Source organism: Cottoperca gobio, chromosome 5 (genome assembly GCF_900634415.1).
Source record: "Cottoperca gobio chromosome 5, fCotGob3.1, whole genome shotgun sequence".
Taxonomy (NCBI): domain Eukaryota; kingdom Metazoa; phylum Chordata; class Actinopteri; order Perciformes; family Bovichtidae; genus Cottoperca; species Cottoperca gobio.
In genome coordinates, this window is record NC_041359.1 from 17,603,667 (window position 1) to 17,630,112 (window position 26,446).

The 26,446-nt window shown below is 40.2% G+C and overlaps 3 protein-coding genes across 4 annotated transcripts in view; 1 reads left to right on the forward strand and 2 right to left on the reverse strand.

Moving 5' to 3' along the window:
• Positions 1–1,281: 1,281 nt before the first annotated feature.
• On the reverse strand, positions 1,282–9,295 carry LOC115008599 (prostacyclin synthase-like). Of its 2 annotated transcripts, none has more exons than XM_029432291.1 (10): positions 8,750–9,295; positions 7,866–7,989; positions 7,069–7,244; positions 6,578–6,721; positions 5,848–5,975; positions 5,018–5,199; positions 2,883–3,036; positions 2,367–2,548; positions 1,860–2,011; positions 1,282–1,741 (listed from the first exon to the last, which is right to left on the reverse strand). In XM_029432291.1, exons 1-10 carry the CDS (start codon positions 8,815–8,817, stop codon positions 1,591–1,593), a joined length of 1,461 nt encoding a protein of 486 aa, XP_029288151.1. In that variant the 5' UTR covers positions 8,818–9,295; the 3' UTR covers positions 1,282–1,590. The 2 variants fall into 2 exon arrangements, with proteins under 2 accessions (XP_029288151.1, XP_029288152.1); XM_029432292.1 differs by having other exon boundaries at positions 1,431–1,704.
• Positions 9,296–9,614: 319 nt separating this feature from the next.
• thumpd3 (THUMP domain containing 3) lies at positions 9,615–17,597 on the reverse strand. The gene is given in 10 exon segments (XM_029432293.1): positions 9,615–9,934; positions 12,201–12,324; positions 13,009–13,113; positions 13,233–13,348; positions 13,626–13,695; positions 15,251–15,386; positions 15,819–16,386; positions 16,464–16,541; positions 16,766–17,103; positions 17,532–17,597. Coding segments are annotated over 9 exon segments (1,626 nt in total). The 5' UTR covers positions 17,003–17,103; positions 17,532–17,597; the 3' UTR covers positions 9,615–9,742.
• A 5,412-nt stretch (positions 17,598–23,009) lies between these two features.
• Positions 23,010–26,446, forward strand: part of srgap3 (SLIT-ROBO Rho GTPase activating protein 3) — a 57,401-nt gene continuing 53,964 nt past the window's right edge. Inside the window, 1 exon segment of the mRNA XM_029431604.1 lies at positions 23,010–23,329. Within this exon segment, the coding sequence (XP_029287464.1) occupies positions 23,266–23,329 (64 nt within the window). The 5' untranslated portion in view covers positions 23,010–23,265.

A 26,446-nucleotide genomic window follows, 5' to 3' on the forward strand; every position in this document is an offset into this window, starting at 1 on the left:
TATGTTGGTGCAGATCGCCGGTGCTCTGCTGGGAGCCGATGGAGGCATCATGAGCTACGTGGCGACATGTTGAAAAATATAATAGTTTTACACATGGTGTCCAGTCCACCCTGTCCACCCTTCCTGTGGCGGATCAACAAGTAGACTCTTGAGAGTAGCCGGGAATACTCTCGGTACCTCTCCTGTGACTGAGCGCTGGCCGGCGCCTGTGACTGTGGACGGGATCCTGCAGGGGGCTGATTTCACTCAGGCTCCTCCAGCGGCTGCAGCCTGTGTGAGTTTAACCCTCACAGAGCCACAGCTCAGTGCGTCCACATGCTGTTTCTGCTTTGTGCAGCAGGAACTGCCATCCTTGGGCAGAACTGGATCAAAATCATTTAAAGAAATTACTAAACATCCATGATTATTACAAATATATAAGGATTATTATATAAATGTTTAATTAAAAGTTATGTAATGTTTATTTATTGGAATAGGGACAATGCCAAATCAACATATCCTTATATGAAACAAGGAGATATGTAATGTACCGGGGTTTAAGCAAATTGCTATTTTATACCCGTAACAGTAGGAAGAATAAGACAAAATAGAAAAAAATAGACATTATAAGAAGTTTAGACATTAAAGAGCCCATAAAAAAAAACACGCACACACAAAGACTAGACATTAGTGAACAAAGACAAAGTAAGGCCGCTAAACATACTAAATATCCCATTAGGGAATAGGGGATTAAAAAAAGTAGCAAACATTCAACCTACTATTAGAGGCAGACATACTGTGAGGCCTACTAGGAATATCATAGTGATGTTAGTGCTCCCTTGATAGTCGCCTGTTAATGCTTTCTAAACTGGAAAGTGCATGGTGAAAAATACAGTAGCAGTATAATCAGTCTCTGCAGAGACAACCTAACTGGAAAACAGTCAGGCTCAGTGGAAAACATACTTAGTAATTTACACAAAATGACAACACTTAGGACACACAATTAAACTGAAGCCACATTTATTATTGAGGCTGATTTTGTACATGATTTTTGTCCTGCTCCTGCAAGTAAGTTATCAGTTGCTTTGCAAACAACATATAAATCTAAACTTTCCACTCAGCTTCACTCTGCAAACAGCGGGCATGTGTCAGAGTGACAGATGTGTGGCCGGCTCTGTTTACAGAACAGGCAGTCCCCTCATTACGCTCTTGCTCTCTATTTAACATACTGCTTCAAAGCTGAACTTTTTACAGCTCTTAAAAAGTGCACTTTGTGAAGACACATTTCAACGTCTTATTATTAGTTTTACTCACAAAATAATAATAATAATAATAATAATAATAATAATAATAATAATGGGGGATGCAGCACAAACGTTTATACGACTGTAATGGACTCACCAATCATTTAACCCAAAAAACTCAAAGAAACTTCACAACGCAAAATTGTACACAATGCATTATTTACATTTATTGATAAATAACAAAATATGATATACTGTATAATATAAATAGAGAATACAAAAGTACAAAGGGCATATTGACACTATAAACAATGTATATCTGTTGAAATGTACTTAAAATAAATGTGTTTTGCTTGTTTCTAAAGTCTTAGTGCGTATTTCTAGGTTTGTATCGGACAAGCAAGTCTCCCTCTGGTTGAAGCATCCCAAATCCATAACGACTGGCGTTTGCCTCCGGCATCTGAGCATTTGGGTCACACAGCTCCAAATGGTAGTTAGTCAACACCATGTAAACAAACCTGAAGAGTAAACACAGATGAAACATGAAATTAGAACATTCAAGCAGAAATTAAAACGTAACAAACTCACGCAGAGTTGAACATTTTGAGGTCTTAACCGATCGTAAAGGACACTCACTGTCTGATGGTATTGATGGCAAACTGCTGTCCTACGCAGCCATTGGTCCCTGCGCCCCATGGCATGGTGTAATATTTCAGACGCCTCCCTCCTTTATAAAAGTCTCTCTTCACTGATCCATATTCATTCAGGAAGCGATCGTACTTGTATTTCTGTAAAGGAAACACATTTAGAAATGCAAGCTGTTAGAAAAGACATAATTTCTGGTGGACAGAGTGTCAATATCAAGCGATAATGCAGGCTAAATGCAAAGTCCTTCCCACGCCTATTAGCTGTGTTTCTGTTCCCGTGCTCAGCTAATCCCTCAAAAGGTCCACAGCTCTGGGTTGAACTCTCTGAGCAGGGTCAGCTTTGTGTAGGCGTGGATTCCACCTTACATAAACCACTACACTAATTACACTTAAGTCTGTCAGTTAGTCCCAAAGACAATTACTGCTATTCCCGTTGGCAGCACAGAAAGGTTTTGATAGAGCGAGGAGGTTTGGAAACAAGACATATGAAACAAACCTGTGGCTCGTGGTGAATCTCGGGGTCCATTTGAGGGCTGTTGAAGGGGAACAAACACACCCGGTCTCCTTTCCTTAGCAGGTACTGTTGGCCATCAGCCATGTGGAGGGTCTTTTCCTGCACTACCTCTCTGGTGATGAAGGGGGCAGCAGTGAGTCTAAGGGTCTCTTCCAAGACGCTATCTGGAAAGCGGCAGAAAGAAATGTTAATAACAGCAAAAGAGCAGGAGCGTTTTTTCTTCATCTGCAATATTTCTCTACGTTTTATGCAATTTTGTAACTAATCTGGTCTATTTCTTTCTGTACACCATGACCAAGTGTTCTTCGCTGTAGCACTATCTCTCAAATTCAAACTCTCAAAATTATTTTGCACTTATGATTTCCTTTGCACTATGTATGTAAATAATGTGCATTATTGCAGATTTCTTGAAATGTGAATCCAGGCTTTTCTACCTGACAATAGGAGCAACCTACAGTACTACCAACATGTATGCTTCTGTTCACAGCAAGCCCTCACCAAACACAGGGGTGTTCACCGGTCTGTCCAGTAATGAGGTCTCTGAGGTTCCCATCGGTGAGATCACGCTGAACTCCCTCTTCACAGCTGTCAGAGCTTCAGGATTTGTCAATAAGTAGCCCAACAGCCAAAACGCAGCAGGACCAACATTACCCTGAAAACAAACAAAGACAATGATAAGGTTGTCTCTCTCACTCTGGTGTTGCATAGTGACAGCGCAGGTGGTTGTTTGTAATAGCAAATAAGAACATCACATGACACCCATAGTACTATCTTTTAATAGAGATGCAATAAAGCACACATTACAATTGCAGTTAAGCTCAATTAAATAAAAAAAGCCTAATGAATCTTGAGTGCTGCTGACGAGATAAAAGAGGAACAGCTTCCTTTCATGTGTGTGCGATGAGAGGAGCCATGCTCTGGATAGTCTCACTACTGGCAAAGCTCAGCACGGTAATGGTTTACTAAATAAGGAAAGTGCTTGGAAACCGAAGGTCCCCTGCCATCTGCCTGCGTCCAAGGGCAGGACAAGCTATGAAGCTATTTAGTTTTACGGCAAACTGTGGCACTGTCGCAGGAGCAGACACATAAAATAGTGCACACTGTGAAAATTTGACACAGTATATAAATTACCACAGAATTGCCTCTTTAAATCACTGCAAATACGCTGCAAAGTGTAATTAATGCTTACTTTGAAATACATAAACACTAACCTGATGAGAGAACTAGTGTATCCAATAAAACCTTTGTCACAAGAACACTTTTCTCAGATGAATCACAGACCTGAGTGTGGGAACGCTTCCTCAGACACAGAACTTAATAATACTATATCGACCGTGATAACAATACTGTTTGTAATAGCTGTCCAACAAATCATCTGAATGTCATGCAAATACATATTAATTTATCTCACTAAAGTTTTAGGGAAATTAAAAATGTGACTCAGAGACAACTAAAAGTTATGAGTCAAAACTTATACTCAAATGGAAATAAACCAAGGTGACACGTGAAAAAAAGGATGAGTAAGAAGCCTGCAGGGGAAGGCATATGTTGAAGTAAATTTCCGATTAACGTCTTTTATGCAACAAACCCCTGCAGCTGGGCTGTAGGCAAAACTGTGTGAGTCAATACCCAGTCCAGTTATATGTGAGTGAGAAGTCAAGACGAAGTCACACTAGCTCAAATCCATTGAACACTAAAACCAATACAATTAACAACCTCCTTTTTGTTTTGTAAATAGGAAGAAATAACGATAATTCCCTTTAACATTGGAAGAGATGCAGGTAGGTGCACCGAAGAAACACCGTAAACTGTGTACTGTAGCAACATCAATAAAGTTGCCATTTCAACATTCAGCGTTTTGAAGTCCAACACTGTTGAAATGTAGTCTTAAGACACTGCTACATTACAATCCTTTATCTTATATTCCTGAAGCCCTTTCATGGCTTTCCCACTGTGAAAGTAGAGGTGAACAGCACACTCATGTGCTAAACAACAGTACTGCACCCAAAGTGGAGGAAGTACTCCTTACCAATATCACAAAGTAAAAATACTCCAGTACAAGTAGAAGTCCTGCATTAAAACCCTTACTTAAGTTTCATTGCAAAGTATAAAAAAAGTACTTGGTGAAAAATAAGCCCTACGACTTAACATGTGCTAAATGATTTGAAATATGAAGTATTAGACTGTTGTATCTAGTTTAAGTGGACACATTTCTGTTAATTATTTGGACTTTACTCTAAACTGGTGCTGCTATTTGTGAACTATTGGATAATTCTACCTCTTTGGGCCTCAAACTGTTCTTCAGACATTTAGAGAGGAAAAGTCTCTCACAGGCATCTGAGACTTGAGTGGGGCCCCGACTCTGTGCTGTTCTTTTCTTTCTTTATGGTACCAGTCAAACGTTTGGACACACCTTCTCCTTCAATGTGTATGAGAAGGTGTGTCCAAACTTTTGACTGGTACTATATCTCAAAACTGTAATTAAGTACAACAATTGAATAAACGTACTTCGTTACGTCCCACCACAGAGACACAGTGGCTTTAAGTTCATCTGACTGAGCAGACAACTTCCCTAATGTCCAAAGGTGTCTTGCTTTGCACACACAGAATGTTTCTTCAGACATCTCCCTCACCTGTGTGGCCCAGAGTTGCATCAGCACAGCTTTCTTTTGCGTCTCTTCATCGGCCCCCTCCTCTCGCAGCAGCCTCCTGTAGGCGTGAAGCCAAGGGCTCGACCCCGCCTCCTCAATCAGACCTGCTGGAGCCAGAAGTTCCCACAGTCTCTGCCGAACACTCTGGGCCGTCCTCTTCTCCTCTGTCACACAGATAAACAACACAAAGCAAGTGAGTCACAGACAAAGCATAAACAGTTGAGCTCAATCTGAATGAAAGGCCAGATGCATATTATTTTGGGCAAGAGGTGCGAAAGGAACCTTATTTCAGGTTCAACAGGCATGACTGGTGGAGCTGCGCAACAATATTGTAGTTGGCCAACTTTCCTGTGTAGTTTGGAACACATTCTAAACAATGATATAGCACACGTAGAAAGACAGGGCCTTGGGGGAATAAGGTGTATGCAGTGAGCTGCAGGTACAAGTTGGATCAGGACTGTGATGATAAATTCAGAATCGTAAAAGTTCTCAAAATAAACACAAAGGCTCCGAGACGCTAGGTAAGCAACTGAGTAAGTGAAACTCGCCATGACAACCGCAAAACAAATCTGAGGGAACGTCAATCGATGATGTCAATGTACGATAGTGACAGATGTAAACAGTGAAAACATAAGTTACGTCTTCTCTTGACTCATGGATTTTGATGTGCATCATAACTGACAGACATGGGATTGTATCCATTTCGTCACAGTGCTCTGAGGTGACTGCAGGCTCCCTGACTGAAGCTTCTGATCGACTGGTGGAGAACATGTGTAGGCAGCATTTCATCGTGAGGTGTTCAGTGTCACTACCTGGCTTTAGTGTGCCTCTCGCCATTTTGGTCAAGAGGCCGTCAAACTTCTTGTACTCCTTGTAGACGCTTGAGGGATCTGTGCTGTTGTTGTTCTGTTCCCCACCGAACAGTGACAGGTACCCCGCCCTGCGAAGAAAGGAGAGATACAGAGTGTGAGAAAATGCGGGCTTTTCAGGTTGATGAATGGCGGCCATTTTTTGCTTTGATGGAAAGATAACCAGCCTACGCAATTGTTTCATTTGAAAGCACACCAGCAATTCCCTTTCAACGGGTATTTTTCCACCGGCCCACACAAGATGCAGCTTCTCCTCATGGTGCAGGTCACCGTGTCACAGGAATCATTACTACCATATAGTGTTTCACATTCCACATATCTACTCTCTCCTTTGTTTACTAATGTGACTTCTTAGCACGAGAGACTGCTACATTTTGATTCACATCCTGTATCCTAAAATACTCAACCAGAAAGGTGACCTTGAGCATTTTTGTGTGAAAGAGTGTAGTCATTCTACATTTCTCTTGCTGTGTTTACAAACAGAGGAGCACAGAACTGACAGGTGGGTAAACTGTTTAGCGGATGTTTTTTGACATGAATGCTCCTTTTTACATAGTTAAGAGTTTGTGTATCTGTGTGTGTATGTGTGTGTGTGTGTGTGTGTGTGTGTGTGTGTGTGTGTGTGTGTGTGTGTGTGTGTGTGTGTGTGTGTGTGTGGAGGGGGAACTCCTACTTGAAAAGTAAGCTGTAGGAGAGGTTGAACAATCCCTCTTCTTTCCAGTCTTTCTGGTTCTGAGGCATCTCGGCTTTCAGCGAGGCCTGCAGGTGTCTGCTCATGGTGCTGTTCAGGGTGGTCAAATTCATTCCCATGAAGTGTCTGTGGACGTTGCAGCAACGAGGTAAGAAGAGGTTAATTGTCGTAACAATGGAGAGTAAATCCTGTCAATCCTGTCACACTGATTGTGTTATCATGACATGAAAGCTACATGTTGACTTAGGTGCCTGATTCTCCCTGAGGTAATACGTTTAGGTTTAATGTTTAGCACATCTGGGTAATTGTTAACAAGATGAGAATAGCGGCCTGGGGATGTTTTCTGAAATATCCACAGTGATACTAATCATTAGAGTCAAGTGGAAAGATTTCACTTCTAAATGACCATGAAATGAAAATGAAAGTATACAGTACACGCTTGCAGTTTAGAGTATAAAGTAATAAGGACATACTTTTTCATCATCTCTTTTGCATTAGCCGGCTGGTGATGCGGGAGCCGCAGGTTGAAGATCCTCTCCATGAGCACCTGTGCGTAGCGAGTAAAGTCCAGGGAGTCCGAGTCATTGATGACCGTGTCGTACGAGTGCGGATCCAGCAGCACCGTCACATAACGTCCAGCAACACGCACCTGCACGTCATCGGGAGATACATACAGCTATAATAAATAAGTGTTTAACTGCTTTATAAAATGCAATAAACACAGTAACAATATCTTATACCACAAAACTTTGTTGTAATTAATGTTATGTAATCTTATATCTTAACTATTTTTGTAAGTTTTTAAGCACCCGAGTTTATTTTATTCCACTCAAATATCAAACTTTGTATTTAGTTTCAGGATAACTTACAATCATGACATCATTGTATCCTGATGTAAATTCATGATGTTTTCCTGAACACAACGTGACATGATCATATTCTCCAGATTAGATTTAATAAAATAAAAACAAGCAGATTTTAAATTCACTTTACAAATAGGAATTTCACATCAGAACTGACGACCAAGTATTCAATATATATAATATATTATATACTCATAAATTGAATTCATCTCAAGGACCATTTCATACCTGATCTAGAGTTTGAGTGCCCAGAATTGTAAATGTTTAAAATGTCTTTTTCCTAAGCAGCACATTGATATCTCCACTAATATGAAGTCCTTAAAGTGATCATAAAAATGAACATTTAAGTATCTACAGGATGAGATTGTTACATCAAATGAACATCATCTTTGCTTTCTTCTACTCACTGTGAAAATATCGCCATGTTTCAGCTTCATTCGATTCAAGAACTTAGACGCATCTTTTCCAAACTCAAGTGCATGGCCTAACCATGGGATAACACCTTTGTCTAAAGGTGGATCACTCTTTGATCTAAAAGGTTAAAAGAAAAGAAATACAAATAAAAATATGTTGTGTATTTTCAAACAGCCCTACTTGTAAGAGGCTTATCAGTTTGTTTTGTTCTATATCTATATCTCTATATCTATAACATGCCGGTATTAAAGGTGAGGACACAACTAAACATGCAGCCCTGGCCCACAGACAAGTGATTCTATCTTATTTGACACACACATATCCTTTGCTGTATTTGGTGTCAGTGTTTCCATGACACTTTTTATTGTGACAGGATTATAGAAGTAAAGGTCAACATAGCAGGGATTAGTTTATAAGAAAATATCACTTGACTAATTATTCTTTTGCAATGTGTTATTACCTCTAGGAAAAAACAAATATCAGTGAAGAGTAAAGCTTTATAATAACTTTATTTAACACTGTAGTAGTTTAACCAAAGTCCTAAAACTGGAGAAGAAACAACCGACTAAACTTATACAAAGTAAACGGTTTCAAATGTGCGCGCACACAGACATGCTCAGGTGCAAGACACACACTACTAAGCAAAGCAGGCCAGAACATTTCAAGGCAACGTTTCGATGTACAAGATTCTCCTCGGTGCTTTTTATTATTGATTTCCTATGCTCTCATTAGAAGTTGCGTTAAAAGGATTTTAAACACAATTGACAGCAAAAAAATATAAAAAGAAAATGTTGACAAGAGCACATCAGATTCAGGGTCAAAATGTTACAGTATTCAGGCTACAGCACGGAAACAGGACAATCAAATAGTAACTCACCTCGATCTGTGTGTGAGAATAAAATAAAGCAGAAGAGCTTGGACGAGCAGGAAAATGGTCCAGATCATCTCGTTTACTTCCGTGCTGCTTCAGAGTCAATGGAGTATCTTCAGCTCTCACATGGCAATTTATGAGCCCAGTGACGTCACTTTCCCAGTCATAACATTTGTCATTACTTTATAGCTTACACGACGTTGCCTGTAGGCTACTCGTTGACGCAATGACCTCATCATGAGTAAACTCCTTGATCGACAGGGAAATGAAACGATATTCATTTAATTCCCCTTAGCGCACGTGCTGTCCTTCCTGTGCCAGATTATGTAGGTAGTGACCTGGAAAAGTGGTGAGCATTGTTCTATAGTTAGGCAAAAATCCTATCAAGACCCAAATTAAATCTACATAAATTTCACAGCAGAAGCTTCTTTGCATGTCTTATTTTTTTATTAATTATTATTTTTTTTTTCATTAGGTCTGAATTAAACAATCTACCGGGTTCTTCCCGCTTTGGAATATCCCCTAGGTGTTTATGTTGGGCAATACTCTGTTGAAAGGTTTAAGGAAGTATACTTCTGCATACCACACAGTCACTAACTGAGTCACACAAATGACACTTTTCACATTTCGGCTGTACGTGTCCCTTTCAGTTGTGTGCTCAGGTCAGAACATCAAATATGAAGAAATATGGAGAAATAAAGGAAAACACAGACTCTGGAGATGTGCTGGCTCGCATGTAGACATTACAGATGTCAAATATAAAATAACAAAAATGATAATAAACTAAAAAGTACACCTTCTTATTGTATTCAGCACTAGTGTCTTTGTTGTAAATATATCACTGAGGAACAACTTGAATATTTACATCAACTGACATTTTTGTTTGAATCTTTATTAACCAGAACGAAACGGCAGCTCCTGTAAAGTGGACATAAAATAATAATGTTGATCCTACATGGCCTAAAATATAAATCCAAAACTTAAAATGCAGGATGTGAATTAAGAGAGCTCCTCGTCAGTCTTCTCATCTTCCTGTGCTTTAACCGTTCCTCGTGATTCATAGACATCCTCCGGAGTTTGGCCAAACACGGCTTCGGTCCGCTTGAGGAGGTAGACTCCAGCATGTAAACCCCCGACATTGACCCAAACGGTGAACAGCTTCCCCCACAGTCCTCCCATCCTCGAGATAGCCTAGAGACAACATAAATCTTGTGAGGGCAAACAAACAAATGAGACATTTGTTTTGTGTAAAACATGATCTGAGCTTAGACAAATACAGCTGTTTAAAGTTCTTCTCCATGACTCACGGAGGGATTATTTACAGATTATTTTAGGGTAAATTAATTCTGCATGCACTTTTAAGCAGAGGACCAGATTAGTTTGTTTAAAGTTGATGGAGAGCTGTATAAACATTGTTTTTAAAAACCTGCTGGCATATACGAATGATCACGACTGATGGATTGTGGGAGTGGAAAAGAAGTAAATATGAAGTAACAAACAGCTTTTTTCCATTTAACAATAGAACACCATTTTACTGTATAACATTAATCATTGAGTTTGACGACATCACACAGGTCCAACATTATTATAGCTCACTTTCTTAATCTGATTTACCATTTCACTCAGCACTTTGTGACATTGTTTTAAAAGTGTACTGTTATTTCTTTAATGTAGATACTTCTCATCATAGATATACTTGCTGTCAGTCTGTCAGTGAGCCTCTTTGGTCCAAATTGAAATATCTAAATAAATAGTGTAGTATTAAATGAATTGCAGTTTGTCTTTACAGAGCTCTGTGGTCTCCGGTTGATCTTTTCCTCTAATGTCATCATGTTGTCATGATATTATATTGTAATTGGCTCAATACTTTGGTTTACTACCAAATATAGTGCAAAAGTAATAACATTTCCATCATGCCTCAGATCAGCTGCACTGTGATGTGCATCAGGGAGCAATGCACAGCTATTTAAACTGCAGGGAACCATAGCAGTACAAGAGTTTCATGCTATAACTCAGGGGTGGAGAACCTCCGGCCTCCGGGCCGTATACGGCCCGCGAGACCATTTGATCCGGCCCTCGGCGTAATTCATAAGTGCACGCAATAAAAATCCACTAGAAAAAAAAAAAAACTAGATGAAAATAGAATAAATTGGGCGTTTTTCCTGGCCACAGTCAGGGTCCTTGAACACAACACAAGCGGAAGGTGTCGTGGTCACCTCATGTCAAAACACTTCAATATTAAACAAGACGGTCGTTGACATCAGTGAACGCAGCATGGCGAGTGTAAAACAGAGAGCTGGATGCAGAATGTCGCACTTTCCAGGAGAAATGGATGAACGATTATTTATTTATGGAAGTAAAAGGCCAGTGTGTCTAGTTTGTGCGTAGTTGTAGACTAGTTTGTGTGTCTAGTTAGCTTGCGGTGATGAAAAATAACAAGATACATTTCCCCGTTGTGGGACTAATAAAGGATTTCTGATTTCTGATAAAACAGAAAGATACATGGCACAGCATAAAAGAAAAGGGAAATGGCTGTGTCTTAAAAATGTTTGCAGAGGTTATGAGTTCAATAATTAGCACGGCCCTCGAAGGATGATGTAAAAAACAAACAAACAAAAGTCCCTTCATAGGAAAAAGGTTCCCCACCCTTGCATCCTGACCCCTAACCTTACACAATATGTGTGTGTTGCACTTTGCATTTTAGAGAGCTGTCATGCCGTCTGTCCTCTTCAAAGAACGAGAGGAACGTGGCCTCAGACTCACATTTACTGGCTACCACTTTTGCATCTATTGAAGTTGTGGTGATTGTTTAACTGCAATAGACACAGAAAAACCTTTGGGCTTCTTTTAACAGACATACAAAGCGGTACAAAGTAAAACACTAAAAGCCAATTAAAAAGAATCAAAAAAGAAAAATGGATTATTGCACAGATGTGCAGATTGGCCAAAAGTGACTGTGGTCAGCCAGTTGGCATCATCACAAGATGACCACTGCTGGCTAGGCACAAAACAAAACAGACCTACTTCTATGGCAATGGATGGTATACTTGTACACACAGTGCACTATCTAGCTTAATCTTGACACACCTCCATCTGAAGGTCACTGACGTGAGAAAGAAGCAGGATTAATTGATACGAGGGTGGAGATAAATACAAACATAATTGCTCTTGGGTGGAACGTGGTATTGAAATTGTGTATTGTCTTACTTTACTGGTAACACAAGTACTCCATACAAATGGCAGAGCATCAAAGGCTACTGGGAAAGGCAGTTGATGCTTCACTATTATGTACAGGGTGACATTAAGACATTAAGAGCTAGGGTGATTTGTTATCAGGAAGCCGATGGCAGGACAGGACTTTCAATGTGATTAATTTGAAAGTTCTCATGTAATGGTGTTTCATTTTCCGTAGAAAAATTCTGTAACATATTGTGTTTTGTATGACTCATACGGTTACCTTGGAAAAGCATTTCTTGTCCTGCGTCAACAGGACAGCCTTTCCTGAGCCTGGTGTGCACACACGGGCCATTTCTCTCAGACAGGACGGGTACAGCTGCCAGTTCTTCTTCCTAGAGCCGATTCTTCAAGAAAACAAAGGAACGATTTTTACCTAATGGTGTGAAAGTGCTGAAAGATAAATCCAATATTTAGTATTTTCTGTTTCAAAATCCAAATTTCAACCAACAGCAAAAACACAGTGGTTACGTTAGAGGCGTCGAAGAACTTGACTGAACAAGACTATGCAACTCTGGAGAATAAGTCTCTTTTTGAAATAGTTATAGAAATATTTTCTCCCAGATTATTGTGGATGCTTAATGAAACAATCGACTTTAATATCGTTTTTTGCATTTTTACTATTTCACGCCAAGTTTCAAGTGGCTTTAAAGTCATCAAAATAGGTCGGGCCGATATGGAGAAAATCAATTATCTTGATAGTTTTGACAGTATCTGGATATTGCGGTGATATTGTAGTGTTGACTACTGATGCTTTCACACAACATTCACACAATGAGATTATTGATAAATAATCTTCAGTAATAAGTGGGTAAAGACAAATGATAGAACAGTCTGGTAAGGTCAGAAAGTGACATCACTTTACTGTAATGCAGCACTTATATATATTTAATACGACATCCAGAATCTAAGACGATATCTAGTCTCATATCACGATATCGATTGATATCGTCCAGCCCTACAAAACTCATTCAGCATAACTTCTACATACTAGATCAACCATGCACTGTACACTACTGTTATTACGGTACCTCTTCCCAAAGGGCATATCAGTGATGATAATGTCAACAGTGCCGGTCCTCATGGGTAAATTGCACAGATCCCAATGCACTGTGTCAATGGGCAATCCAGGTGCACTGTTTAAAAAAGGATCCAAAAAAGATTTGCATTATTATTATTATGAAGATCATCAACTACACACAATTGTATAATAAAACTACCTCCTTGTGATATGTCCAGCTGTGCACCCCCTCACCTGCCCTTGCCTTCCCTCCGTTTCTGGATGTGACGTATATTATTGACCGTGCGGTTAACTGCCATGGAATTGTTGTCACCGGCGACGTAGAAAGAACTGTTAAATTCAATGGCCCCCTGGCGAAGAAAAAACATACGACACAGTTGAGATAAGAAACACAAGAAAAAGTGGTTGTTTAACAACTTCTGGTCATTTGACACTTGAAGTGTTTAGTCTGTAACTCATGAAATGGGCCATCGGAAGACGGCAGCAGTGCAGTGCAATGACTGATAATGACTCTGTATACTGTAGAGTGTTAGAGGGTTTTAATCTATAGACTTTGTTTATTCTTTGCACTTTTTGTTTTTTTTAACGAGGCAATATTGTCGTCTACGTACAGAAGTTGTGTCTCACCTCCAGCGGTATAGCTCCGGTCCCGCACATTGGATCCAGGATTATATCTGATGGCTGAGGATTACACAGCCTGTCAAGACAGACAAGTGTGAATATAACACCGAAGTAACATGATTATCATAAGGACTCGTCGTATACATGTCATAGAATCAACTAAATCTGCAGTTCTCCTCCTCAGATGCCCCCCCCCCCCCCCCCCAACATATTTCTGGTTGACTGACATCCTGATCGCCTGCTGCTCGAACTCCTTAGACCCCGATTCATTTGAGCACTTCCCCTGCAGATTTACATTTCTACTGTCCATACATGCTGTCCTCAAACTAGAATATTTTAGGACTGATTTTGACTTGATTTCATTGTTTTTCGATCATTTTTAGTAACTGACTTGATTGCAAAGTGAGATATGCAAATCTCCTGGCACGTTGGCCAAAGACCAGCAGACACAGTACAACACGGAACATGACTCATAAGTGCTTTAATTAAAGTGCCGTTGCGTGGCGTTTCACAATATTTGTACCTGATGCAGTCCTCACTTCAAAGAACAGCAGTCACTTTATTAAGAAGCAATTCAAATTGGAAGCTGAATCAGATAATAATCATATTGAAAGTTCATTGGTCAGCGCTGCATTCCATTGTTATGATTGGTATTTCGTTAGTATTTCGTTCGATAGTTTAACTCATTTGGAATGTGCAGTGTTTTGGTTTCCTGTGTAATTGCCAATAATTACTAGTAACGATAATTGATCCAGAGGCATACCTGGTTTTCAGAAGTCAAATTAATTACCTTTAATTTTTTTAGCCTTTACCTTACAGAAAATATATATAGAGAATTATAGATCGGGTTCACAGATCACCACGTCTGTGTGACTTAAAACTGCATTTTAACTTTTACATTTCACCTCACATGCCGATCTTTTGTGTTCATCTATAGTCATGGAAAATGTTGCTGAAACACTAAAGGTGTGTCCTGCATTTTTATTTCAACAGAGAAGAGTTATTGCTGGCTTGGGTGATGTTATTTGATATGCCAACGTCCTGTCACGGCAAACACGTAGTCATATCTACTTTCAGATGGAAGAATTGATGCACAGCCCCACCAACGTCTTTTAGAAATATTCAATTACAAAGTTATCAGAATAAATATTGATCATTGTCCTCTGTCTAGTGGCCAACTTTGCTTTGTGTAAGTACACAGACAAAGACATAGCACCCTTATAGATTGATTAAACGACCTTTGGAGCGTTCCTGCTGATGAGACTTCAGTTTGTTTGTCCCTTGTGTTAGCCTGTTTGCACGTTTTTCTTCATGCGTGTCTCTCTGCGGTTACTGTAGCTTGGTATTTTTGTTACCAACTCTTCCTCCTTCCTCCGTAATCTTGGTAGCGGTCCAAGGTGATCGCACCTTACTGCGATTGTCATCATGACAGTGTTGTTTTAAAAAATAATTAATAATCCTTTGTCATATGAACACGGCCTTTACTTTCTAAACCATTTGGAATTACACCTTATTTAAATAATATACATATTACAATCACACTCGACTTTAAAAAAAAATAAACACTCAGGAGCTCAACTAGTTTACATTTTGAAATACATAACTGAACTTTAACGGTGTGGTAGAATTACCTGAGCATGCCATAGCACAAAGTAGACCGCAGAGTAGTGGGTCCAAAGTGGCTGATGTTTCTCCGGTGAAGACTCTCTTCTGTGAGTGCAATGCCGATCACCATCTCTACCTTGTGTATGTTTAGTAACACCTACAGTACGGGAACATAAAGTGCATGATTAGAAAACAAGCATCAATGTTACTATGCATACATTTCTATATCCTACTGTGCTGAAATACTTTTCAAAATACATCGCAAACTATTTTTTAATGTGAACTGAAACATACAAAGTAGACGGCCACCGATTAACACTGTGGAAAGCCCTTTTAAAATGAATTTGAGGAACATATACACACCATCTCAATCATTTGATACAATGAAGCATTTTTCAACGTGTCTCATAATGTGAACGGCTTATCTCCGCGGAACGTGTCACTTAACAGAGTTGTTATTTTTTCTTTTGTTATTCATTAAACTAAACATGAGGCTATGCCTTGCAAAGGTATCTGAACAGGCAGTTTTCTTTGGCCAGTGTGATGGTATTCACTTTGCGTCAGTAGAGTCTGAACAAGCACGCCTACCTCTATAGTCGAACTTTGTCATATCTGCTTTCCACAGGAAGAAATCTTGCACGGCCCCACCAAAGGATCTGGCTGCCTCATTAGAGGAAAAGCTGTGTTTGTCACCAGCCCTGTTGCAGGTCACACGAAACTTGATGACTTTGTCCTTGGGTGCTGCCTCATCTGAGTCCTGCGTGTGGGTCTCAGTGTCGGCCGTGCTCTCCGCCTCCGGCTGGTGGTCAGCAGCGGTATCAGTCTGCGGTAGCTCTTGCTGCTCAGTGTCGGCCATGCTCTCCGCCTCCGGCTGGTCGTCGGCAGCGGTATCAGTCTGCGGTAGCTCTTGCTGCTCAGTGTCGGCCGTGCTCTCCGCCTCCGGCTGGTCGTCAGCAGCGGTATCAGTCTGCGGTAGCTCTTGCTGCTCAGTGTCGGCCACAGCTGCATCAGTAGCTTCACGACTAAGTTTTACTTTGGGGCCATTTCCTTTTTTCCGGTAGCCTTTCTTCTTTTTAAGGGTGCCATTTAGTTTCCAAACCTCTAAGGCATTAGTCCAGGGGAGTTCGGAGGCAAGCTGCTCCATCTCCATCAATGTCTCCTCCTACACAGAACACAGTGTTTATTACACCTGGCGAAAATAACATCAGCTACAAGAGAATAACTCTGGCGGCAGGTTACCTTTGATTCTTTGAACTGGTATAGATCATATTCTTTAACCACAACAAACAGGTTGTCCACAGACTTCAGACGATGGATCTGCAGTGGGGAATCCAATGAAGGACAGACAGATACCTTTTAGATGCAAGTTTTCTGTACAATTAAAAGTAAACAGGGATTTAACATACAGTATCACCACAGAACTCCATGTAAACAACTATTACCATTCAACATCAAAGCAAAGCTTTCTATGAGTATAAGGCAATATGCCAGTGAAAAACCTCTTGGAAGAACCAAGCATGTGTTGGCTCCAGGTTTCCTACCTGGAAAAGCTTGTCAGTGGTTATTGGAAAGTATATGCGACCACGATCTTTGCTGATTCGTGCATCAACCCCAATTTTCTCCTTGACCTCTTCTGCAGCAGTGTGCTCAAACCCTGTAGGCACAGTTGCTCCAATAGTGACAGAGATGACATCCCCAGGGGTGGCATCATTCTCAGTGGAGGAAGTGGTGGATGTGCACGAGCCCAGCTCTGCATCCCCATCTTCCTGGGAGGACATGCTGTATTAGTATTTATGGGCTGCACCTCAGTAGACACAGAGGTATAACTGGAAGATATGTATCACAGCTGGTGCCAAGCTCAAAGGCTCACAAGTAACACCTGGAGGAGAGGGTGAGAAGAGAAACATACACACAGAGACTGTTAATACTACATATTTTGACAAACCCAGACATAAAGAGTCATTTGCAAGAGAGCAACGTCTTCTAAATATCTATTGCGCACTGTCATGGCGCCATAAGTTAGCATGACATACTGTTGCACAGTGGATAAACCTGCAACGTTACTGCTAAGTTACATGCAAAGAAGCATCATTACCGGTTACCTCAGCTGGCTAACGTTAGCTTTAAGAAGCTAAAAAGTTGTTACGATTCTAAATCTTGCTATTGTTAGCCAGAGATGGATTTTGTAATAAAACGCAGCCACATCATGATACGTGTTTATATGAGCCTCCCGGTTGAACAGTAGCAGCTGTAGGTTATACTAAAGCAGTTAGTTATGTTTAATTTGCTAACTTGAGTCTGACCAACCTGTCAAACACGAGGCGACATTATTGTCAGCAGCAACAACACTAACACTTCCGGCGGAAATACTTCTCCACAAATTTAATTTAATTAATTAATAAATGAAAGAGTTTCGACAAACTAAATGTCAAAAATAATCCTCAAAAACATACACTGCACAAGGGTGCCATTTATTTTTTATTTTTGCCGAATTAATTTAAAAACAAAAAGCAAAGTTGAAGTGACAAATGAGAGAGGGATGCATTGTACTGATCTATCATAATTGTCTGGCACCATTGTTCATATGATCGTTATTTATTGGTAGTGGTACATTATTGAAAATCTTAAAAATCTTAAAAACGGGTTTTGTTTTGAAAGCCAGAACCCACTGATCTTGATCATTTGTTTTCATTCATTTTCACTGGCTACTACTTCCGGGTAGGGTTATAACTTTAAGAGATCGACAGAGGGCGCCATGATGTAATGTTTTGAGTTTAGTGAGAGAACACTGAACACAACTATTCATCCTCCATGTAAACAACAAACGAACAAAAACAAGCTAAATAAGAAAGGTAGAACATCAAAAGAAAGAAATCCACACTTGTCCCACCACTGTGAAAAGGGAAGAAGGCAGGATAACAGATATACAAACGACAGCAAAACATTATGAAGAAAGAACATTTTTATTTTTCATGACATTTCTCTCTGTAATTATTGGTTTCACATTCACCAGTGGTTGTGATCCATTGGAAATTGCGTTGAAAAAGATACAGCAGTGTTCTAGATATGTGTTAGTCATATATTTATTAACAATGAGCATTCAGTTCAGTCAAACACACATCACAACCTACTTATACGAAGAATATACAGCTAGAGTTTGGCTTTGTAGTCGCTTACAATAGGAGCTAATACACTGCCTTTGTTTTGTTTTTTATGAGTAATAGTATAGTCTATTCAATTTCCAGTTCGCGTATCTTGATTGTTTTAAAGTCACCATAATCATTTCCAGATTTATCATTTGTGATTAATGAAATTCATGCAGAGAGTGTTGAGTGTCTTCCCTTGTGTGATTAATTGAGTCTCTGGGCAGTGGAAGTTACAGCTTTAACTTTGTAAGACAATTCTCTATCTATTAGCAAACACCTGTGGGAGAACATAAAGAGCTTTTTATATTTACCTGTTTTCTAATGTACTGTGTTTAAAGCACTTCATTAGGATTAAAGGATGTCTTCCTTTGACATAACATGTCTCTTCACATTACATAGCCTACAGTAGGTTTATTTAGTTTTTAAATGTTGTTTTTCTAACTGTACTGTCCATTCTTTGTAATTGATTAGTAAGTGGGAAGACTGGGAGTTCATGTTAGGGAACAAAAAGTCCTGCACAACAGATGGCCAGTGTAGCACACAGTACAGTCAGGCACTTTCAAGTTTTGCCAACTTAGTGATCATATAAACACATTAGCAACACAGAGAATAAGCAAAGAGAGTGGCTGACAGCGAAAAGAAACTCAGAGTAAAAAGTAGTGCTGCTCCAGGGTTTGCTGCAGAAGATCAAACAGACACAGTCCTGTTTGATTTATGTGTAATTCAGGTGTTATCCATGCAGGTAGACGGGGTGAGCTGCTTCTATCCTCACATGTAACTCAGCTGCAATAACATGCAATGTAGAGAAAAGACAAGCATGAAAGAATGAGGGAATATCCTCAAAGCTGTCAGGTATGATAAACCCTGTGGGGTTTCACAATTGGATTTTCTCCCAGTGTTGAGAGGACCCTCACTGAGCTTATTCTTCAGATCCTTCTCTGTGTGGTATTACTTGTTAGGATCGAACTAACATTTGCAGACATGTGAGCCTACTTCTCAGGGACGGAAATATCATATCAATTAGACATTTATTTCTCAGCATGAGTGCTTGATGATTGATTGGCGACAGTGTAAATCAGCATCAAGGGATACGTATCACATACTGCGGTAGTGGTTGTCAGTGTTTTGCATTTAATTGTGTTGCATTACTATCAGTTGTAACAAGAGACAGTAGTCAGAGCCTTTAACTAAATATAGTTAAATATATAACAGTGAACACAACAGGATTGCCCAAAGATATTTACCAGATGGGAACAATAAAAAACATTTGAAAGTGTTTTATGATGCTGCAAATACATGTATCAGGACAGCTGACAGACGGTTGACAGCAGCAGGGCAGAGGAATACTTGAAAACACTGCACACTTATTTGTTGTATTCTGCCTAGTTTGTTGCCTTTATAATTGCAATGGAAGAAATAGTCCTTCCAAATTTAAGACATGTCAAAGTTTGGAGGTTTTTATTTGATAAACGTTTCATAGAGAAACCTGCAAATAATTGTGTTCTCAGGCAGGTTGTTCTTAAAAACATCAGGTTGCATTTGAAAATGTATTTGCTGATCAAAACCTTTCACTTTCACTAACATGTACAACCCATTTATGTATGTATGGGATGGATTCTGAAGAAGTGCATATTTCTTAAATATTGAAGTTTGCTGTGGCTTCTTTACTTATAGATAAGCAACCGTTCATGCCACATGAAACACGATGAAAATGCACTCTGTTAATTCAGATGGGTGTACATTATTTACCTAATGCCTAATAAATCTTATATTATTATTGTATCAAATGCATCATACAGAATTGTTAAAGGTAGGAAGGTAAGCTAAATGAACAAATATATGCTTATTCCAAAATACACCAAACTTTAATCTTGAAAGGATACAGAAGAGAGTCGTTTGCTGTTGACTCTTCCTGAACAAGTCATTGTCCACAATGAAACATTTACTGCAGATTATTCATTTAAGGATCAGTGCTGCATGTCTGCCAGGCCAGTAGATTCAAAACAGGAAAACATATATTACATGCTGCCTATTTCAAGATTGCCACAGGGCAAAGATCTTTTAAATTCAAAGAGGTGCAATTATGAGTTATATTAAAACCGGTTGCACATGTCAGTACAAAGATTCCTCTGCATTAGAAAGAAGAAGCCTTAAGGGATTTCTTCCTTCCCACAGTTTAGATAATCTATTTAGTTGAGCACCTTCACATTAAGTCTCACTAATGCTTTTTCTTCTCAAAGAATTCTGAATTTTAGACATTTTCCGATGCAAGAGTTAATTTAAAGGGAGAAAATGTACTCATACACATGTATTAATGTGAAATCAGTTTGTTTTCAGGCCCACATTGTCCCTTTTATGTGTCATTCAGCTCATGTAAGTAATATTAGGAGGCAATTTACAGCACGATGTCTGGCACCTGGCCATCCCTAAATGTTGTCACTTTGTACTGTCAAGTGACAGAATCACTGTCAAAGAAATTATCTTTGAAAATCACTAAGCAATGAAAGTTGGGACAAAACAAATTTGATAAATTCATTATGAATATTAATTTGTTTCTAACTGTCTCTATGCATGTCTCACCACTCAGACTGTATACTGCGGTGGCATTTGTTTCACATGTTGGGTTTGGAGACAAGAGCAGTTCCCGCTCTTGTTCTATAGAAAGAAATAGTAAAAGGATCTCACAATGGATCTTTGTGCCATAAAATCGGTGAAGTCAGACTTTCCCAAGCTTCCCCCCTGAGATGCCTGATGAGAGAGGTAGGGCTGAGGAACAGAGCGATGGTGGGAGGGATGGAGGGACTGTGGAAAGGTTACCTCCGCTGACTTCTCTGTGGTAAACACAAACAAAAGCAGAATCCACCCTGCTGTCACTCTGGCCCTCCAGCAGGCCTCTCTGTCACAGCTGATGTGTCACAAGTGAAGTGTCTGCTCTGCTCAGACGTGTAGGTGATATACGAGGCCTGACAAACAACTTAGACTCACCACCGGAACTGCAAAGATACAAAAGACAGTGTGATGCAGTGAGACAGATAACACGGGAAGACACTCACCCTATCGCTCGCTCTCTCTCTCTCTCTCTCTCATATCCAGACTCGCTTAACACAACATAGATATGCACACACCTACAGTGCCAGAGGCCATTTCAAACTCCCTAGGGAATTTCTCCTCTGCAAAGAGAGCTGTGCATGCTGTGTTCAATGATGGTTATCCTTTCTTTTCCAAAATACTGTCAGTACTGTATGTATGTTGGTAATTCATTAATGACAACAATGATTATAAGCCATCTACAGCCAATAGTGATCATTTTTTAAAATCCTTTTTAAAATGTGGCAGAATGTAGACCTCATATCTGTCACAAATGCCCTTCCACCTGTCAGCTTGAAATATGCATCAAGGCCCGTGTGGTGCAGATGGAAATGAAATGCAGAGGGCTTCTACAGTGTGGTACAGTCACCTCATTGTGAGTCAACAGCCTGTTCCCTCCTGAACTGAGAAAAACTAAGGTGACAGGCAACAAACCGAGTCCCATTGACTGTAAGAACGCGTCAGTCCCCGTCAGTACAATATTTTGAAAAGCTGCTTTTTTCATGACATGAATTCAAATATAATTGTTTCCATGCAAGAAACAAACAACTCCCATTACAGAGGCACAGGTGTACGAGCGTAAGTCTTTTATACACATTTTGCTTCCTTTCTACAAAGTATTAAGGGCATGTATTATTCTTGATTCTGCTCAGCAGTATTTGACATTCAGTCATTTGCAACAGTTTGTACAATGAGAAGTTTTTATCCTCTCTCACATGGATACATGGCTAAATACATTTATCTGCCGCTGACATTCTTGCTATTCAAATGGCAATTTACCTTTTAAACAATGGTTTGTGTACATTTGTAGCTACCACAATACTGCCTTCATGATTAGGCTACACACCAAAGCATCAATGTTGGTTCTGGTGTCATCCCTGAACAGAGATTATCCCTCACAAGCTCCTCCGAAATGTGCCACATCTTCTAACAATAGTGTGAAAGTAATGCAGAGATAAAAATGTGCGGTTCCCATGGCAATGCAGTCTAAAGAGGGGGAAGTTTTCATTGTTAGGTTTATTTTTTTACCTCACATGAAACATGAATATAATCGTTATCAGGCAGGCCTACAGGTAGTGATGTGATGATCTCCATGTGTGTGTGTGTGTGAATGTATGAGAAAGGGTGGTCAAATTAAATTTGAAGTACATAAATGACATGTGTGTATGTGTGTGTGTGTGTGTGTGTGTGTGTGTGTGTGTGTGTGTGTGTGAGTGAGGGCGGGGGGAAAGGACGGGTGCTTGACAATATGAGGGGGATCACGTGACGATCTTTTAAATTCCTGTTCCCCTGCAGCTCAATTTGTCAGAGTACGAATGGTGTCTGCCTGCCTCGCTGCTCGTACGCATGCCCGTTCATTATTTTGGCCACAGTAGCTCCAACAAACAAGGACTTGACTGCTTGGAAACATTCAAGCGTCGCTCGGCTCTCTTCATCATGTTGTTATTACAGTTTTGAACTCGCTTGTGTCTTTTGTTTCTCCGGCTGAAGCGTCTGAGTTGACTGGTACCAGGAGGAGGAGGAGGAGGAGGAGGAGGAGGACTCGGTTCTTCTGCCAGAGAGAAAAACCGAGCAGAAAAAGAGAATAATGCAACATTGGACTGCTGCTCGTGTGTTATTTCTGCACTGATAAAGAGGGTTTAAACTGACTGCGGGAATACAACACATTTAAGCTTTTGTTCTCTTCAATGCACGGCCACTAGAAAAGAAAAGGAGGAAAACGCTGCAACGTTACAAGTCCGGGATCATCACCTAAGACCCAAGACAGTCCTCGACCTACAGGGTATCACCCTAAAACCCGAGGAACGATGTCCTCTACGAAATTCAAGAAGGATAAGGAGATCATAGCGGACTATGAGACCCAAGTGAAAGGTGCGGAGTGAATGTGTCTGTGTCCGCTCTGTGTGCATTGTCTCTGCAGAGACTGTCCGCTGACCAACAGCCTGTTTATCAGCCTGACTCCGCCGTGTTGGTGCTTTTTTCTTATTATTCATGTAATTCACCTTTAAAACGGAGAGCATTGAATCTCCCCTCAGATGACAGGTAAACCGTGACAGTCAATCCAATGACAAGAGCATCAGTGAGCGAGGAGCGAACCCCGGTTATATTTTCTCTCTCACTCGTGTGCAAAGGTTTCTGTTTTTAATGCAACAACAGCTGAATCTTGATTTGTCATATGTGCGTTCGGGTTGTGGTTGTGCAGCCTTATTGCTGAGTAAAATGATCCCTGTGTTGAAATCAGTGCAGGACTGGCTGTATTATTGCACCTCATTCTTTCACATTTTTGGGGCCTGTAATTTAGCTTACTGTGGCTGGTGTGGAGAGAGATGTAGATCAATTGTTCGGGGATATATTTAATGCATTCAATGCATATTTAGTATCTTGTAATGGATTTTGATGTCAAGGTGGCTTCAGGTTTAATCCACAGAGCTGATCACACTTTGCTCACGTTCTGCTTTGGATCCATTGTCAGTGATTGACTGTTTCCACCTGCCAAAATGGATCAAACACTCTGTGTCTTAGTGTCACCATCGACTCCCTTTTACCTGTTACATGATTTTACTTACTGAGTATTTCAGATTCCTTATTATCTCAAATCTGAGGGTAGATTATAAACTGGTGGGAAGCAATATGAAATGGGTTACGGAGTCAGGCTATGATGAACTGTGAAGCAAGTTGATTCTGGGAAATAATCATAGATTTGTGAAAAAACAAGATAATCGATAATATATTCCAAGTCTGTGTATAGGCAGCACCCTAAAGGCCATCCAAAAAAACAATCGCAGGATACATAGAGTGACATTTTATTCTGCCGTGTAGTGTAAAAATGAAAGGGGCATACTGTACATACAAACAGAGGAGACTGGTTATGAGCAGACATTTCCCTAAGTGGAGCAGGGGTTCAGTTTCAAGGCCCCATTATAGCACTCTCGCTCTCAGTGGTTTCACTAATGTTACGCCTCTGGGGCTTCAGCTGATCATCCCCCGAGTCATGTTCCAGTCCAGACCTTTTTGATGATCAGAGCGTTTGTAGGATTAATCTACAGACACATTCTTCTTTGTGTTGATAGTGTATCAGCTGCTACCTACTAGACTTGCTGTGCCTCTATAACGTCAGTTTTGTCTTGTGGCCTTGGTGATTCAGAGAATTGCATGTCAGTGTTTTTCTACCATAGCAATGCCCATCTTATTCTGCTGCTTTCCTCTTCACTTCAGGCCATTTTTTTGGTAATTCAGGCATCAATTATTCATCTTAGATCGAACTGTGCCATGGGAGAATTACTCGTGTTTCATCGAGCCAGTCCCTGTGTGCTGCCTCTTTGCATTAGTCGGGGCCCTTGAACTATGAGAGGACGAAGTTAATGTTAATTTATGGAGAACGCTGCTTGTTTCTCATTCACAGCTGGTGTGTTGCATTGCCTACAGACACGGAGGGCTCTGCTCTTAACATTCACCACCTCACAACAATGGCAATGTTATGAATCGAAGCAGGCAGTGAGCGAACCGTAATGAAATTCAGATTGGAAATTGCACCTGTCTTACTCTGAGTTATTACTTTATGGTTAATGTGTACATGACAGAAGGGGCCAAATCATCAGTGTGTCATTGATTGGGTCATAATAAGATCGCAGGGTTGCTTTATTATGTGCGAGGGCTAATAAATAAAAAATACCACTTGGTTTCAGCAGTAGTTTAACAACGAAAAAGAAAAACTGCTATGACAAAATATTGTGTTTCCTTAAATGTAGTGGCTGCAGTTGTGGAAGCACATTTTTATATAGAATTGAATTCCTCTGTTGCAGTGTAACAAACCAAATCTTAACCCACGGCCATTAATGAATTCTTGACGACCCTTGAGGCTGGCTGCCAAAGCCGAGGTCTCTGAAGGACCTTGGGAGATGCTGTTCACTTTATTCAAGCTGTTCAGCTGGCAGATCCTGCATTAGCATGTCAATAGAGAGGGTTGGTACGCTGAACAGAGAGAGGCTGACTGAGAAGCTTGAACTCTGTTTTGTAACTTACCACCATGTGGTCGCTGGACTGCAGCTCTGCCTCCTCCTGTTTGCCAGTTTAACATGGAGCTTGTGAAGTGATGCCCTCGGGGCTCAACTATCAGCAGCTGTTTGACATTTACACTTTAGGTTGTGAGACTGAAATATGGCTTCAGTATACACTCATACTTCCACATCAGTAGAGCGAGGATGAACTGAACCATCAGTCTTTATTATATAAAACAGTCATCATAAATGAACTAACTGGCTTAACGGAGAAAGGGAGGATGATAGCGGTGGCAGTGATGACATGCACAGGACATAGCTTTGAAACCAAACCTGAACACTTAAATTACACAAGTAGATGTCAAGACACGGGTGCACCAAAGCAAGACTCAATTGTCTTCCGCACACTGGAGGGACAGCAGGTTGCCTGTTCTGTTGGCTGTGTTCCCTGAACCCCACTCTGCAAAGAATTTATAATTCATTGTACTAATGTAGCACAATTTTAGCACACTGGACCCTGTCATACTGGACCCTTAGTAATAGTATAGTATAGTATAGTATAGTATAGTATAGTATAGTATAGTAATAGTATTATTCCTGCAGTCATTTGCAGATAAAAATTTAATCAGTGCTTTAACTTGTTGGCTTAGTTTTATGGAAGTATTTTCCTTTATATGTAACTATTGTCTAACTCCGGCACGACCTCAACAGTAATTTCCCGCACTGACACCAATACACTCACGCACAAAGACAGGCATACAGACAGACACACAAGTAAATAAATTGTACTTTGCATTGTTTTTCCTCCAAGCTACAAACAACTGCTGGATATAATGATCCTTTCTAATGACCCGAAAAAGTGTTGTCAGTTTGGTTAAATGCTGATGAGAATTATGTGAGACACTAGGTGTGTCTCTATTTGTTGATGCTCCAGCCTACATACAGCTCTGCTGAGGAGGATAAATGCTTAAAACATTTCATGGTTCATTTC

Bases quoted from the DNA above. Each gene is read 5' to 3' on its own strand.
- LOC115008599 (XM_029432291.1), bottom strand. From the start codon at position 8,817: ATGATCTGGACCATTTTCCTGCTCGTCCAAGCTCTTCTGCTTTATTTT. The intron at 6,722-7,068 runs GTATGTCCTTAT...CAACGTCCACAG, and splicing joins GCAAAAGAGATGATGAAAAA to ACACTTCATGGGAATGAATT. The intron at 3,037-5,017 runs GTGAGGGAGATG...GTTTGTTTTCAG, and splicing joins TGCAACTCTGGGCCACACAG to GGTAATGTTGGTCCTGCTGC.